This window comes from Thrips palmi, unplaced genomic scaffold (genome assembly GCF_012932325.1).
Source record: "Thrips palmi isolate BJ-2018 unplaced genomic scaffold, TpBJ-2018v1 HiC_scaffold_16, whole genome shotgun sequence".
Lineage (NCBI taxonomy): Eukaryota > Metazoa > Arthropoda > Insecta > Thysanoptera > Thripidae > Thrips > Thrips palmi.
In genome coordinates this window covers 14,870,349-14,887,301 of record NW_023144625.1, presented here as the reverse complement: position 1 = coordinate 14,887,301, position 16,953 = coordinate 14,870,349, and the positions used below count along the sequence as shown (strand labels likewise).

At 62.1% G+C, this 16,953-nt stretch overlaps 1 protein-coding gene across 1 annotated transcript in view; it reads right to left on the bottom strand.

Annotated features, from left to right (window-relative positions):
• The window catches only part of LOC117643030, a 29,824-nt gene that overhangs the window by 4,062 nt on the left and 8,809 nt on the right, over window positions 1–16,953 (bottom strand). Inside the window, exons 3-14 of the mRNA XM_034381667.1 lie at window positions 16,168–16,318; window positions 13,234–13,464; window positions 13,050–13,157; window positions 12,680–12,973; window positions 8,400–8,530; window positions 4,311–4,369; window positions 3,786–3,936; window positions 3,454–3,714; window positions 3,283–3,366; window positions 2,778–3,089; window positions 2,493–2,706; window positions 36–2,243 (exon numbers count right to left, since the gene is read on the bottom strand). Of these exons, the coding sequence (XP_034237558.1) occupies window positions 36–2,243; window positions 2,493–2,706; window positions 2,778–3,089; window positions 3,283–3,366; window positions 3,454–3,714; window positions 3,786–3,936; window positions 4,311–4,369; window positions 8,400–8,530; window positions 12,680–12,973; window positions 13,050–13,157; window positions 13,234–13,464; window positions 16,168–16,296 (4,182 nt within the window). The 5' untranslated portion in view covers window positions 16,297–16,318. The remainder of the gene's footprint in view (window positions 1–35; window positions 2,244–2,492; window positions 2,707–2,777; window positions 3,090–3,282; window positions 3,367–3,453; window positions 3,715–3,785; window positions 3,937–4,310; window positions 4,370–8,399; window positions 8,531–12,679; window positions 12,974–13,049; window positions 13,158–13,233; window positions 13,465–16,167; window positions 16,319–16,953) is intronic.

Genomic DNA, 16,953 nt, shown 5'->3' with positions numbered 1-16,953 from the left:
GGTGCCGCACCCCCGCTGGACGGCGCCACGGTCACGGTGGTCGTCATGGTGGTGAGCGTGGCCGAGTCAGTCTGCCGCCGCGACGCGCTCTCGCCCTCACTCTCGCTCTCGCTGCGCGACGGAGGCAGGGGCGGCAGCGCCTCGAGCGGAGACAGGGCCTCGGCCACGGCGAGCGGCGGCACGGGGAGGGGGGTGGGTTGGGGGGCGGCGCTGGCCTGCTGGGCCACTACGCTGCTAATCAGTACCTGCGTCCGCACGGGGCTGCTCACCGACACCAGGGTGGCTGACACGACCGTGATGTGGTCGGTGGCGACACTGGGGGCGGCACTAAGGGTGGCACTGGGGGTGGCACTAGGGCTGGCACTGGGGGCGGCACTGGGGGTGACACTGGGGGCGGCACTGGTGGCAGTGGTCGTGGGGACGACGCCGACCTCATGCGGGGGCTGGGAGGGATCACAGGTTGGCGCGGCGCTTTGAGCGGCTTCGCTTTGAGCAGGAGAATCACAGGCAGAGTGCACCTTCTTGGCCGTCCGGTCCGGACTGGGGAAGAAGGTAGTGGTAGTCTTGTTGGCGGTGGCGGGCTGCGTGGGCGTGGTGGCGCTGGACGGCGGCGACTGCAGCGTGTCGCGGTTGAAGGTCACGCTCTTGGCCAGCTTGCTGTGCCGCGCCGCGTACCCCTCCACCGTGGGGGCGCGCATCAGCTTCCGCATGTCGGTCGGCGGCACTGCCGGCGGCGCGGGCGCGGGGGCGGGCGCAGGTTCGGCGCCCTCCACCGCGGCGGCGGGCTGCGGCTCCAGCAGCGAGCCCGACGACAGCTTCTTGAGGATGCTCTTGAGGTGCCGTCGTTCGTACGTCTCGTTGCTCTCGGGCGACACGACACCGAACGCCCCCATGGCCGACGGCGGCAGCGGCCCCCCGCCAGCCGCCAGCTCGGTGGGCCTGGCGGGGCCGTGGAGCGGGCCTCGCTGGCGGTGGCGCGCGCGCGCGTGCTCCATGGCGCACGTCTCCGAGTGGCTGCGCGTCAGGCACTGCGGCTCGTCGTCGTCCACCCCGCCAGAGTCCAGGCTGGCGCTGCGCACGTTGGCCTCCAGCTCCGCCAGCTTCTGGCGCTCGTTCAGGATCTTGAGCCTCTTGACGAAGGGCAGCCCGCAGTACTCCGGCGAGAGGTCGTCGATGGACTTGTACAGCTTGGAGCCCGGGTGGAACCGGAGCAGGTTGGGCTTCTTGGTGAGGGGGGTGGGCGAGGCGGACGGAGCTGCGGTGGTGGCGGCCGAGGCCGCGGGGACGGTCATGGCGACACTGGTGGCGGCCGCGGCCTCGCCGCCGGTCGCGGCGCTGACCACCGCCTCGGTGGTCGCCGCGCAGGTCGCCACCACCTCGTCTTCCTCCTCCTCGCCCACGTTGCTGAGGCACGGGCCAGCCAGCCCCAGTGGCTTGAGCGTGGACGGGGCCGTGACGCGGCGGGCCAGCAGCGACGCGGTCGACGTGGTAGCGGCTGGCAGCTCCTCCAGCACCGTGGTCGTCACCCTGGGTGCTGAGGTGCTCAGCGTGGTGGCGGCGTTGGTCGGCGCGTTGATCTCGGCCTTGGTCGTGACGGTGTTGGCCGCGGGCTCAGTCTTGTGCGTTGCGCTGCTGCCGTGCGACCCCCTGCCCCTGCCCGGCCTGCTGCTCACGGTCGCTTTCCGCAGCAGCCCCCACGTGTTCTTGGACTTGGCCTTGGCCGTGGCAGTGGACACGGTGTGGGCCGTGGTGGTGGTCGTGGTGTGCAGCACGGTCATCAGCTTCTCCTTGAGCGTGCTGCCCTTGGAGGGCGGTGGCGCGGGCGGCGCGGGCGAGGCGGCCTCTTCGGCGGGCTGCTTGGTGGTCTGCTTGTCCTCGCCCGTGTCGTCCGAGCCGAAGGAGGTGTTCCCGGACGCGTGGCCCTTGATGGTGCTGGACGACGCGGACGGCGTGACCGACGCGATGCTGGCCGTGATGGAGCTGTCGCCCGCCTTCTTCTTGATGGACACGATCCTCTTCAGGATCGAGGACTTCTTCCCGGCGCCGTCGTCCGAGTCGCCGGACGAGGGCGGTGGCGCGGCCGAGACGGGCGCCACGTCGGTGATGGTCTTGGAGATGCTGGCGCCGCGCGTCCGCCGCCGCCCTCCGGGTGCGGGCGGTGCAGCCTGGGGCTCTCCACCGCCAGCCGCCCGCTCCGCAGCGAGACGCTCGCGGTCCTCCTTGGCCTTGAGCAGCAGCAGGCGCTGCAGCAGCGGCAGCCCCGCGCCGATGACCTCCCTGGGCGGGCTGTCGTCCCTGCCCTCCCTGCCGGCCTGGCCGAGGGCCTGGCTGGGCGCGGCCGCCTGGCTGAGGCTCTCCTCCTGCTGCTGCCGCGTCGTCTTGAGCGTGCGTAGTTTGAGCAGCACCTGCCCCTCCGCCACCTGCTGCTCCTCGCGCGGCGTGACGGAGGCCGTGCCGATGGAGCCGCCGACCGCCGCGGCGGCGGGGCCGACGCGGACGTCGGCGGCGTCCCGGTCCTGCTTGGCCTTGAGCATGAGCAGCCGCTGGATGAGCGGCAGCCCCTCGCCGATCTTCTCCGTCGGCGCCTGGGGCTCCTCGGACGAGTCCTCTGCCGAGAAGTCGTCACTGCGCACCCGCGGCATGCGGCGCAGCATCCCCTTGGCGCCCTTGGTGAGCGGCTGCAGCTCCAGGCTCTCGTCCTCCATCCTGCGCAACGACAAGGTGTTAGCTACCGCCGACGCCGAACAATGGTGCACAGTGGGCCAGCTGCAAGTCACCTGTTGGTCCCTCGCCTGCCCTTCCGCAGGGCGTTCTTGAGGCCCTGCTTGACGTCGCTGCGGAGCCGCTCGACGATGCGCTTGCCACGCGCGTCCTGCCCCTCCACCGGCGACCGCGGCTCCTTGCTCTGCGCCGCGGCGTGCCGGTTGGCGTCCTTGGTCCGCACGTTGCGCGCCTCCATCAGCCGCTTCCTGCCCAGGCTCTGCAGGATCTCCTGGGCCTCGGGGTAGTCCTTCATGGCGGCCAGCACGTCCTCGCGCGACAGCGAGAACAGCTCCGAGTACCCCACCGAGCGCACGTCCGCCGTCCGCCTGCAAACAGACACAGTGTGATGACGCTGAAGACGGTCGCGGCGATACTCCTCGCCGGGATCTACCCCACGCCAGAGCCCCTGCGCGTGGGGTAGTCCCGCCGGGAGCGCCCGCCGGCCGCGGCGTAGGCAACACACAGCGCTGCGGTGCGCTGAACGGTGGCGGTTGCATACCACGCAGGCGCTACACATACTTGTTTAGGCCGTCCAGGTTCAAGATGCCGATCTCGCCGAAGAAGTCACCCGCTTTCATAGTGGTCAGCACCCGGCCCGTCTCACTGAAAGGCAGACAAACTTAGAATCCGTCTCGAAAGCCCGCTCCCTGGCGCTGCGTGCGAGTCACAGCCAGCGCCCGGTCGGCTCACCTGATGACTTCCAGGATGCCGTCGGCGATGATGAACATCTCGCGGGCCACCTCGCCCTTGCGGCAGATGAGGTCGCCCGGCGTGAAGATGTAGGCCTTCATCTTGAGGACCAGGTCGTGCAGGAACTCGGGCTGGCACTCCTGGAAGATGGTCACCTTCTTGAGCACGCTCAGGTTGACGTGCAGCGCCAGCTCCGTCTTGAGCTTGTCTGGCAGCAGTCCGAGGGCCGTGTTGATGTCGCCGCCTCCCTGGATCCGCCCCCTGCAACAAGAGGGTGAACTTCCGCCCGAGAAAAACCTCCGCCGCGACCGGGGATCGAACCCGCGACTCACCTGGACCAGGAGTAGTCGTACCAGCGTAGCACGCGGCGCTTCATGCCGCCCGGCACCTTGTGGTGGCGCATGTACGTCTTGGCGCCGTCCAGCAGCCTCTCGAACTCCAGTCGGTTGGCGTTCCTGTTGGTGATCACGTTGCCCACTTGACCTGCGAACCAAGCGAGCCGCCGTTACTTCCGGTGTGGGGCCCGCGAGTTCCGACAGCCAATAAGATCGCGCCGGCCGCGCAGAGAGGCTTAATTGGGAGTCATCGGCCAGCAGGGCGATTCCGAACCAGACCCTCTCGTCGCGCCGTCTCTCTCGCACCCGCGGTGCGTCCGGGAGCTGCGAGCGACACGGCGCGACGATGATAGCTCTGTTCCAGAAATAGCCTGCAGGTGCGAAGGCGCCGCCTCCGGGAAGGCGGAGCGCTCGCGCCTCGTCTTTTGTTGGAATAAATTAGAGAAAGCGACGAAACGGATCACGAGAAAAAAAGGGCGTCCGTGTATTTGCGTTTCGAGGACGAAGTAACATGACACTTGCCGACAATGGTGGCGAAGATGAACACGCCGATGAGGTAGCTGATGATGGTGAAAATGTACCTGCAAAGGGGAAACAATGCCGCTTGTTAAAACAGCCGGCCCGCAACGCGCGCCGGAAAAAAAAATTAGCCACTGCGACTATTTTTTTTTTCCGTGCGGTCCTTTGGTTTAAACGTCACTCTAGAGTCGCGCACTACGTTCAAGTTGCAATACGTCATCAACACAATGCAAAAAGCTGCATCACGTGGGACACAAAGTTTTCGAACAGGGTCACAAAGCGAAAAAGTGAAAAAAAGAAAGAAAGAAAGAAAAATAAAGAGAGAGAGATGTATATACAGGATTGAAGGCTGTTCGAAAACCTTGTTCCGCGGCAAATGTTACGTCAGGCGTGTCGTGGTGAAAAAAAGAAGGGATAGTCTGATTGTACGAACAGCCTCCAAAACACCTGCGATGGACGCCCGACCACAACGAGTTGACCAGGAACCTTTCTGCCAGCAGGGAGGGCAAGGAGCGGCAAGGAAGGGCAAAGGCGTGGTGAAGGGCAGGACGGGCAGGGGCGGGAGAAGGGCCAGTAAAGGGTCTGGATTTGACAAAAAAGGGCTGGAGGTGGGGGCCAGTTCATCTGAAAGGAGGGAAAAAAATCTATTGGCCAGTAGGCACGGCGACCCGTGCCGTCTCAGCGGGATAGCGGAGGAGTGCCACCGAAAAACTTGACAAATAAAACTTTTGGCCGGGGCTCTAGCCGGGGCCACTTGGAGAGCTAGTTTGACGGGCTGGGAGAGGAGGTACCCGCCACGGTGGAGAAGAATGGACCAAAAGAAAGAAGACGTTTTCTTGCTGGAGATGAGGCGAAGAGAGCGAAGCGCGGCAGCATTGTTCGTGTGTGGTGGTTGTGGTGGTTGCGGTGGGGTTGTGCGATTTGGGGGAGGGGAGGGGGCGAGGAGGGGGAGAGGAGGGAGGTCTACTGTCCGGAAGGTCACTGGTCAACGCAGAATAGCACGCAACCTCTTCTCGAAAACTTTGTGCCCCTGGTGCGCGAACACTCCACTGTAAGAACGTCGCCCGAAGGCCAAGCCTGCGCCAAGCCCGCGCCAAGCGTGTGGGAGACGCATTGGATTCCAATAGGCCGGGTCGCCGCAGCTCCCTCTGCGCTCCAACGTCAAGTGCGTTTTCCTTGTAGCCATCGCCTTTATCTCCTTTTCATTTATTTTGCCACTGGACGACTCAGGCTCTTGCTTGCATCCGTGCGGGCGTTTGGCTTTCCGCGACGTTCTTCTGAGGGGCGAGCGCGTCGCATCAAGCTAACGACTTTTTCAAGTTGAATTCCTTTTCGGTATTACTGACCCGGTATTGGTGTTGAATTGTAGGAGTCTGGATTTGTGGCCGCGCCGACGCATGTTTTGGGGGCCGTCCGAGAAAGACTTACGCAAACTACCAATGCAACAGACACACACAACAAACACATGCGCGTTACAACCAGTATATGTCCGTGAGAAGCAGACCAAGACATGCACTTAGTTACGACGCTGGGCTTTTGGGAGGGATCCAGATCTAGTTTTTTCTGTTTTCCGTGACGAACAACCACCTTTCTGAAAAACGATCGGGGAGTCGTAACGCTGTCCTCTTTCGGTTTTTGTCACCCTAGTTGCGATCCCAATTGAGGCAGTTTTGCTGCTAACGCACGGAGTCATATACTGCCTTTGGTGCACAGCAAACAAGCGTGGACAAAAAGATCAACCAAAACAAAAGTAGATAAAACAATATGAAAAAGAAACTAAAAACAACACGCCCGACAAACCCAACACCGCGGCGCTGGTGCAACAAACCACCGCAAACCAAAAGTGACAAACGTTTGTAACTATTTCAAAACGGTCTGTTCCCGGAGAGGCGACGTGTGCACAGAGGTGATTCGTTTCTTTTGAAATCGGAGGACAAACAAGGCAGTCGCGGCACCCAGCCGCTCTTGTTTGCCCCGCTAACTGGATCAGGTCGCCATGCTCGCCTCCCTTCCGCGTCAGAATTGAAAAAATTAGGAAGAACGAAAATAATAAAACTAAATAAATAAATATGGAAAGCGAATAGGGAAAGCCCCGCAGCGGGCGCAGTCGTCTCTGCCGCGGCGCCTCCCCTCCCCTCCCCTCCCCCTCCCCTCCCCCTCCCCTCCCCCCCTCCCCCTCCCCCCCTCCCTCCCCCTCCCCTCCCCCTCCAAACTAAATAAGGAAAACTGTCCGGGAGGCTGCCGCGCGCTGCCGCGGGCTTAAGGCACGAGGAGAACGGGGTGGGCCTCAAAGCCCAGACGGGACGACCGCGGACTAGCCGCGATGCGACCTACTTATTCAATCCGTGATCCACTTTCGACGCGGTTTTCTGTCGCTCTCTCATTTTAATGCCGCATTCCCTCGGCCTGTTTCGATCATCAGCTCAGCTCTCTACGCTCCCCTCCCTTTGGAGCGCCACGCTCGATATCTTTGGCGGCAACTCGATTCTCGATGCAATGCACTCTGGCGGCACAGCGCGCGGGGCGCCTCGCGGGGACCCCAGCCCCCGGTGGGGCTCCGAGCTAAATCCCCGACAGCCCCTCGGAGCCGCCGGCCCCGGCGGGGCGGGGGCACGCAAGGGCGCCGCTGGCTTAAGGGGTTAAATTAACCGATAATGAACAAAGACTTTGTCGCGTCATAGAGCGGCCGACGACCCTTATTCGCTCCGCCCTCCAAATTGAAAAAGCAGGGAGGGAAAACAGTGGAGGAGGTCGAGGCCCCGACTTTATTCTGGCGAGGGAAACCAACGAAAAAAAAAACGCTGCAACCGGCTGCAACGCGTGTGAGCCTCGTCATGCGCCGCCTGACCGCGCCGAGCGGCGGCGGATCCACTACTTTTAGCCCCCCCCCTTCCCCGCCCCCCTCCCGCTCCTGGCAAAGCTCTCCTCCTTTCTGGACTAGTGGTATTGATGAATGGAGGCGGCCGACGTCGCCATCACGAGGGATATATCAGTAGCCCCGAGGCGCCCCCCCCCTTTCCCCCTGCAGCCTGCGAGAGCCCTGAGCCGTCGGCGGCCTGCGGGCCTCGGGGGGCAGCTTAGGGAGACGCGGCTATAGCTGCTATAGTGGCGGGTAAAGAATGGAATCTGCTTTAGGCCGGCCGGGGCTCTTCGCGCGCGCCTTCGTCTACGGCCCGCTTCTTCGCCACTCGGCGCGCGGAGCCCCCCCCCCCCCCGCGCCACTGATTATCCGCACACACGGCGGGCAGGCACCGCGCCGCTGCGCACCAAAGGGGTCCGCTACATTTCAATCAGAAAAGCCAATCCGCTGCATGTGCACGACGTCGCGGAGTTTGGGAGGGGGGGAAGGGGGCTGGGTCGGGTCCTCGGGTACGGGCCGCGCGGGGCGGGGCAGACTTCGCCTGCACTGGAAAGGGGGCGGGGGGGGGGGGACGCAGCAGCAGGGCCTGCCCGGCCTGCCTGCCCGGCCTGCCAGCCCGCGCCGAGTTTCAACGAGCAGACTACGCCACTTTAATGGCCCCGGGCTCACGGGGCGGGGCGGGGCGATAGAGCGAGACGCTTTGAAAAAACTCGTTGGCTCTGCGAGTCTCAAAGACCGCGCGCGGCGCGGCCGGGCCCGGCAGTCGGGGCGGGACATTTTTCAAAGCGAGGCCGCGCGGCGCAGCGCCGCCTCACGTCGGCCGGCGTAACGGGTGGGTGTTGAGGTAAAAAAAAAATTATGAGAAAATAAATAAAAATATTAAGGGAGGCTTTAGGGCCGGCTGTCAAAAGCATGGCGTGGCACGGCACGGCACGGCGGCGTGCCCCCGGGCAGCGTGTTCCACTTAGCGACGCCACCCGGCCGGAGTGATATTTTCGTTTTGATATAATTCCGATTCGGAGTGATGCCTGTGACGCCATCCACAGCCGTCACCAGCCACCCCCTCTCTTTCCAACCCCCGCCACCGCGCGCACACACAATGTCACAGCAATCCCAGCCATAATAACAATAACTTAGTTTGAGAAAAAAAAGTTGGTGGACCGCGGGGGGAGAAACTGTCACTGAACGCCGCGGCGCCCCGCGCTTCGCACTTCCCGATTTCTCATACTCACTCCGCGTTGGTCTCCGGCGTGGGCAGGTCCCCGATGGTGGTGAGCGTGAGCGTGGACCAGTACAGCGAGCCGAGGTACTTCCTGGTCAGCGTCGAGTACTCGCCCGGCCGGTACGGGTACACCCAGTCGCCCTGCGGACAAGCGAACCGTTTAATGGAAAACAGAGAAGGCGGGGAGAGGGTCTTGAACCCGAGACACGCGCCGAGGCGATGGGGAAAGTACATGCGCTCGCTTCGTGGAAGCGGTCGCGGGGGTGTTTGCGACACGTACACCTACCCCTTCCCCCTGGAAAAAGAAACTGGCGACTTTCACGTGCCAAGTCGAAGCGGGCGGGAACGGCTGCGGGGCTCCAGAGCATAATAAACGTGCGGGGGGCTTCTGCTGTACATTGTCAGGGGCCAATCATTTTATAGTGGCTTGTTATACAGTTATACGGCCCATGGGGGGATCTGCAGACTGATTCCGAGAGTCGCTTTCGTCGCTCTGTCTCTCTCGCACGCAGGGTGCGTCGCTGGTGCGAGAGAGACGGGGCGCCGAAAACGGCTCTCGGAATCAGTCTGCTGGGCCGGGCTGGCGGCCGGGCTGGCGGCCGTCCCGGCGGCGGTTGTAGGCACAGAAAAACGGACAGGACCTCCTGGATGGGGTCCGGGATGGCGTCCGGGATGGGGGAGAGGGGAGCATCCCTATCGATTGTCGCCCCCAACCAGGGCCCTCCTCCCCATGCCATTTCGAGCGTGCAATAGGGGCCCCGGCGCGGCCCGGCCCTGCCTGCTTGTACCTATCCCAATGGGTCCCACTCGCGCGGCAACGCGTGGCACGCCGCCATGACGCCATGTGGCGTGGCACGGCGTGGCACGGTGGCCCGGGTGGTGGTGTTGATGACAGGTCTGCCAGAAAGGCCTCGCGACTCCCAACTCCGGGGCGGCCGTGCCGAGGTCGGGGACCGCGCGAGGCGGGGCTCGCGACCTGCGGGCTCTCTCTCGCGCGCCCCCACGGGACGCCTCAAGAGTGCGAGAGAGACAGAAGCAGCCGGCAGGTCATCCGCTAATTCAGAGAGGGAGTCACTCGCCCTGAAGAGACACTCTGGAGGGTTCGCACGGCGCTATTCCTCAAGAACCATCAGCAAAAGCGGGGGCGTCAACAAAGAAGCAGCGCGACGAGACAAACATGGTGAGTGCCCCGGCCGGGCTGATCACGAACGACGGCGTCGCTCTCTCTCGCACGCACGGGGGGCTCCGTCGGGGTGCGAGGGAGACAGAGCGACGTTCAGCCCGGCGCGCGCCCACGCCCTCCAATTGACTTCTTGATCCCGACGCCATCCGGTCGACTGCCGACGCCGAGCGGAGAGGGATAGACAAATGATCCGAGCGGGTACACACAGGTTTTCCGCACGGCCCGCCAGACAAAGTGGTCCCCGTCGCGTCGTCCTCCCCGTCGACCTCCCCGTCTCCGTTCGGCTCTGCTTCGCCCTTCCAGCCGGCCGCGCGCTAAACACGGTTCGACTTGGCGGGGCGCTGGACCCGGACCGGCGCCGACGCCGCCTTGACGACCGCCCTGCCGGGGAGTCCAGGCCCGTCCAGCCCGCCGGGCGCTGCCGCAACTCAAACTACGCGTCGCGCCGCCCTGCGCCGCTCTGCGGGTCCGCAGACATCCAGAGACGTCGCGGCCACGCTGCGAGATGTTGACTGAGCGACCGAAAGGCTTTGTTTGCAGTGTCATCCTTCTCCGCCAATATGCAGGCGGGGTTGGCGAACGCTGCCCTCCCGGAGGGGCCTGGCGGGGCGGGGCGGGGCGGGGCGGGGCGGGGCGGGGCGCGAGGTTGGTCGCACTGGTCACGTTGCGCGGAGCACGGCCAGGGACGTGCTACTCGGTATCGGCTTTTGCGAAAAAATGACATAAAAAGCATCACGGAAAAAAAATGAGAAAAACATTATCGCCGCCGGTCTGCCCGCGGTCCAAGTTTGGGTGTCCACCTTGACACCTCGCTCCATCTGTCCTTGCCGCCTCGCTCAAATTTCCAGGCGCCGTGTAGTCACGCCGCCTCGCTGCTTGGCAGGCCGACTGCGCGATAAATCAAAGCACACTGACTCCGAGAGGGCGCTCTGTCTCTCTCGCACTGACGGGGATGCGCCGTCTGAGAGGGAGAGAGAGAGAGAGAAAGAGAGAGACCGACAGACCGAAAGAGCGGCCGCCTCACCGCCCGGCTAACCCTTGCTTGGTCCAGCCCCGAGGCTGCCCCGAGGCTGCCAATGCACCCTAAGGACCCCCTCCGGGACTCGCCGGCCGAGGGCCCCCGAGGGAAGGCTCCCGAGGGAGGCCCCCCCACGTCCGTATTTCACTTTTAGGGGACAAAGTAGTCGGGAAGTTGCGATTCTAGAGCCAAGCCTCGCTGAGCCTGGAACACGACACCGCGTGCGCGCGCCTTTATATGTTTTTTCCTGCTGGTACGGCCGCTGTGAGAAATATAGGCCTCGAGTTTCCGGATTGTGGCTGGCGGGGAGGGGGAGGGGGAAGGGAGAGGGGAGAATGGTACTGAGGCGCCAAGCAGCGGTCCGGCGAAACGCCTGCGGGATCGGGGATAGGCAACCCGACGCGCTGCCGTGTCGGCTTATTGCCTACCCTCCATCTTGCAGGCGCTCGCGGTGCGGCGCTGACAGAGAGAGAGAGGAAGCGAAGCGAGTCAACTTCCAACACAAACACGCGTGAGATGCCAGCCCAGGACAGAGCCTCACATATGTCATCACCCCGTGCCCCGAGCCCCTGCAAACGCCTCGCCTCCCAAACTCGAGCCTTGCCGGCGGCACTGAGGTCGGACTACACTGCAGAAATCGGGCTCTGCTATCCCTCGATTGAGCAAACGGGAAATAAAGGAAAGTTTTGAGAAAACCCTTCGTCAGCCATTAAATTGGTCGGGGTGGCGAGGGCGGGCGAAGGGTCTGCGCATTGGCCTCCGCTCGGCCGGAGTACGGAGCACTGCGGAGCACGGCGTAAGGAGCAGGCAAAGTTTTAAGCAGCAGACGGCCTCGGGGAGAACGGGATGGGCACCGAAGGAGCCACGGTCCGTCCCGCGGTCCGTGCCGCAGTCCGCGGCCCGCGCGTGCAAGTGGCCCGCTCGGCCGTTCGAACCATTGTGCCGAGCCGAGGCGGCGCGGTCTTTTGCAGCGCAACTTTCCCGCACAACTGATTTTCTCTGCGGTAATTGTGGCAGTGCCGCTATGCAACTACTGGCTGCGGCGGCGCCAGGCTGTTTAACGGAGAAGAGAGGAAGAAAAAAAGACGCTGAGTTGGACCGAACGAATGAATAGCAGTGCGGCGTAACCGGAGATGGATGCCCGCCCCTTCCCCTCCCCTCCCCCTCCGCCTCAGTATGCTTCCCTTTTCCGGCCAAGTAACCAGGGCGATGGCCGGGAAGTAACGCGCGCCGACTCGACCGAAGCAAAATAAAGTAGTACCTCATCGCGGGGCAGATCAGCATGCCATGGCGCGGCCGTGGCCAGGCCGTGGCATGACCATGACCATGACGGGGCCCGGGGAGAGTGACTCCGACAAAAAGGGACGTGTTAGGGGGCGGCACGACGCGAAAAACAAGACGCAAAAAAGGAGAAGTTTTTAGTGCACGCATCAGTGCCCCGCGCGCCGTGCGGCTCGGGGGGCAGACTCCCGCCCGAAAGTCAACGGACACGAAACGTCTCCGAGAGAAAGGAAAGGGTAGCCGGGGCACTCTCCTTATACAATGACCTCGGCTACATTCATGCGGTTGCGTCCCGCAACAACAACGATGATGCTACTTGTACCGGAGGAGGACGAGACCCACCGCCTCTCTCTCTCTCTCTCTCTCTCTCTCTCTCTCTCTCTCTCTCTCTCTCTCTCTCTCTCTCTCTCTCTCTCTCTCTGTGTGTCTCCCATTGCTGCGCAAGACTCGGGGCACCTCGGGGCGCCGGTGAGCAACACGGCGATAGCACTCTCTCTCTCCCTCGCACTCGTGGGACGCATCCACCGGTGCGAGAGAGACGGCGATAGCCGCGAATAATCCTGCATTACTATTCCCGGCGGCTCCGCCTGGGCTCCGCGCTCCGCACCGTGCCGAGCATCGCGGCTCACCCACGCCCCGCCCCGCCCGTCTCCCACTCGACTCGGTTAAAAGACATTTTATGAGTATTCCGAAGCCGGAGGGGCGGTACTGCATTTCCGCCCATCGAAACGGGGCGGATCGTCGCACCCTGATTTGGAAAGGCCAGATGAAAGTGGGAGCCAGACAGAGGGGCTGGCTGGGGACTGACCTGGAATTTCTCGTGTTGGCTCAGCAGGAAGTAGAAGCAGCCGAACCAGTGGGCCAGCACCAGCAGGATGTGGATGAGGTTGACGACTCGCCAGAGGTTGGGGTACACGGTGCGGGACTCCACCATGTAGTAGTAGTGGTAGACGCGGTAGGCCTTGAGGAAGCGGGGGAAGCGCAGGATGGGGTTGATGCCCACGTTGAACTGCAGCAGGTCCAGAGGCAGCAGCGAGCCCAGGTCCAGAAGGAAGGCCCTGGACTGCATGTAGTGGCCCGCCAGCTTCTTCGAGTCGTACACCTGCACAGCGGAACAAGACGGCTTAGGATCCAAAGCCCCGCTCACTGTTGTGAAATGAATAATTCCTGAGGCTCACCATCAAGCCCTGCTCCAGGTAACCCGTCCGGAACTGCACCACCACGTCCAGCAGAAACACGATGTCGGAGAAACCGTCCGCCGAGAACCACAGCCCCGTCGCCATGTCCTGGAACACACAGTCGCCATTAGCACACAGAGTCTGTAAAAGCTGTAAAAACTCAGTTAAATTCACCGGGCCTCACTTGTAACTCCGGGAAGCTCTGGCGCACGATGAGCGTCCACACGTTGTAGAGGACGCAGACGGTGAGCAGCATCAGCCAGTAGAAGTAGAAGTTCTCGTCCGGGTTGACCACCGTCCTGGACAGCCGCTGCCGCCGTCGTCGTCGCCGCCGCCGCCGGCTGTTCTCGGAGCGGCCGCCGCCCGAGCTGGAGCACGACCCGCCCTCGCCGTCGTCGCCGGTGTCCACGGTCTCCTGCGCCAAGGCATGCCTGCTGAGATGGTGCGCGGTCTAGCGCGGCGGCCCGGGGCGCGCGGCGTGGCGGGGAAGCGGCGCTACCACTAGGACAGCGGTTCTCAACCTTTCTCGGCTCGCGACCCCAAATTTGGAGCCAAAAATTTCCGCGACCCCCAGGAAAAGTTTCACGACCCCACGGGACCCCTCCTTTAGCATGCCACTGCGTCTGATCCGAGGCGGGCATTTTGCTCCCTCAACGGGCAATTGGTCTTTGAACCTTCCTTTAGCATGCCTTTGTTACGGAGTGTGATTTTCAGTCTTAGTTTGGGAGCAGTATTGTCTCAAAGTTGGCCAAAACGCTCAGAAATGTCTTTGAAAAATCATGTTTTGGGTCGATTTTAAGCAGCCACTGCGTCTGATCCGAGCCGGGCATTTTGCTCCCTCAACGGGCAATTGTTCTTTGGACCTTCCTTTAGCATGCCTCTGTTACGGAATGCGATTATCAGTCTTAGTTTGGGAGCAGTATTGTCTCAAAGTTGGCCAAAACAGTCACAACGGTTTTTCAAAGACATTTCTGAGCGTTTCGGCCAACTTTGAGACAATACTGCTCCCAAACTAAGACCGATAATCACACTCCGTAACAAAGGCATGCTAAAGGAAGGTTCAAAGACCAATTGCCCGTTGAAGGAGGACGAAATACCGCCTCGGGTCAGACGCAGTGGCTGCTTAAAATCGGCCCAAAACACGATTTTTCAAAGACATTTCTGACCGTTTTGGTAAACTTTGAGACAATACTGCTCCCAAACTAAGACTGATAATCACACTCCGTAACAAAGGCATGCTAAAGGAAGGTTCAAAGACCAATTGCCCGTTGAAGGAGCAAAAATGCCCGCCTCGGATCAGACGCAGTGGCTGCTTAAAATCGGCCCAAAACACGACCCCAGCTACCTCGCCGCGACCCCTTAAAATTTTTTCGCGACCCCGCTTGGGGTCAGGTTGAGAACCACTGCACTAGGACTAGACTAAGCGCGGCTCGCTGCTAACACTTGGTCCCCGCGCGACACATCAGCAAGTAGTTTGGCGTGCGGCCCCGTCCCTAGCCCTCGTTTCCCGGTTTCCCACGCACTGCAGCAAGTGGCAGTCCACCGCAAGTTAGGCGCCCCTCCCTCCCGCTGCCCCGCCGACGAGCCTGCCGAGCCCTGGAGGACTTGGAACTGTCAGCGAGCCTCCGTACTGGCGGTACTGGCAAGCCGCAGCACTATTGGTGTGGGGGCGGCGTGGCCTGCCTGCCAGCCCCGTCCGTCCCACCACGCTCCCACGGTGCATTCAGAAACTGCCCCCGGGCCTCGGGTCGGGCGGCCAGGCAGGCAGGCAACCTCCAGGGGCGACCCGGAAGCGTCGCATCAGCCAAGCCGTGCCGTGCCGTCCTGTGGCGTGCCTCCGCTGCCCTGCACTGGCAGTGCCGGCTTCGCCTGCTTCGAGAGTTCGGACGCGAGTTTCAAGGCCTCCCCCTTCCCCTCCCCCCACACACCACCCCGTCTTTCCCGCGGAAACAATGTGTCCAATCAGGAGGCTCGGCCACCTTCAGACCCTGCATATCCCCGAGTGTGTGTGTGAAGGTGTCTGTGTGTGTAGGTGGGTAGGTGTAGGTGTTTGTGTGAGTAGGTGGTTGTGTGTGCGGGACAAGGCAAGATTTCCTCGTCCGCGCCGTGCCTCTTCGAGGGCATGCTCCTTGTCTCGGTGAACAGGGCCGGGCCGAGCCAAGCCCTGCAGAGGGCCCGGTCGCGCTATTGTGGACCTCCATCGAGTACCCCGTGCCTTCGTTAGGGCCGAGGCCAGCAGGCCCTAGGCTGGTGTTCCGTCGAGTGCATTGGCCGCGCCAACAAGAGTATCTTTGTTCGGGGCCCCGCCTGCCCGGCCTGCCCGGCCTGCCCAGCAGACGATGCAGGGCACGACCAAGGCCAGCGGTTCGCCGAGTCATCAATTCCACCCCTTCTCCTTCCACCTTGCGCCCACCCCCTCTCCGAGCCCCTCTCCCAACTCTCTGCATGTCTCTCGTTTACGACCGCCAGGAAAAGGAGCCCCAACGAGGGAGGCGGTCCGCCGACCGCCTTGCCTCACGCCGCGACGCGGGGAGACGAACCCGCGACCCGCGGCTCTGCAAGCGGAAGCTCTACCGACTCGGCCACCCCTCCCACGCGAGGGGTCGCTGCAAAAGTGAAGGCAATCTCTACCTTCTGCGGCGCCGCGCCACAACAATGTCTCTCCATTTTTATGCGCAGCGTTATACCGCACTATTAGCAGTAAAGTGGAACAAGCCGGGCAGATGCGGCTGGGCTCGCCGTCGAGGCCCTCGTCGTCCTCGTCGTCCTCGAGGACCACCGCCGCAAAAGGGGTCGCGGTTTACGCGCGGAGTATCGACACAGGACCCTCGAGGAGTCCTGAATCACCACCATTTATGGGCCCGTTTAGCACGCAACTACGCCACTGGCTGCAGGCTCAGCGCGTTGGCCGCGCTGGCCGCGCTGTCGCGTCAGACGTTGGCTGCTACTCTACGCCTACCAGACCAGCCAGGCAGAAACTTTCCAACACGCATCAGCCTCCAATGCTTGCAAGGCAGCACTGCGCCTAAGCGACAACCACTATCTATCTACACCCTCCTGGATTTCGTCTCCTGATCGGGTATGAAACGGGCAGTGCACCAAAGCGCGGGACACTCACCTGGGCCTCGGCGATCTGCCTGGTGGAGAAGCGCTTGAGGAACGAGTCCTCGCGCTTGAGCGGCGGCTTGGACTTCTGGATGGTGGAGGTGATGGCGCCGGACAGCTGCACGGTGGTCCGCAGCTTCATCCATCTCTGGTTGCTCTTGGTCCTAGCAACAGAGGCGGCGAGTCAGCGCCGGGGCAGAGCGGGCCGGCCAGAGCCGCAATCCGTTTTAGAGGGCAGGGGAGGGGAGGGGAGGGAGTCAGTTTGGCTTTTGTAATTAAAACGACTTGCCACGGACCGGCGGGCAACACAACCGCCGGACAGAAATTCCAAGCGTAAGCTTTTTAAAGTCGTCGCCACTTTATTTAGGGGAGTATGCAACGGAAGGTTGCAACATGAACTACCCAATTTTTATAATTCGCTTCAGCGCTTGCAAGAAACGTGTTTATTCCAAGCGTTCTCATGATGATCAATTTAGTATTTGGCATCAGAATGTGCCGTCCATTCAAGGATAACGGGACGAGTGTTGTGGAAGACGTGTGGTGGTGGCGGTTGACAATGAACCTGCCGTACTACGTTTGTACACTTCGGCCGCAGTAAACTTCTACAACACCAAACAGCCAACTACGTCTCACAAGAGTTATCAGGGCCAGTTTCTATCTGAAATCATCTATTTAAGAGCAGAACTTGCATTCAAAAAGGTGGTTGTACGAAACATGACTTATTCAGAGCAAACTAAACACTTTGTAACGCAACATTGAAAAGCAGACAGGTAATGCACACGTACCTATTACAAGTATG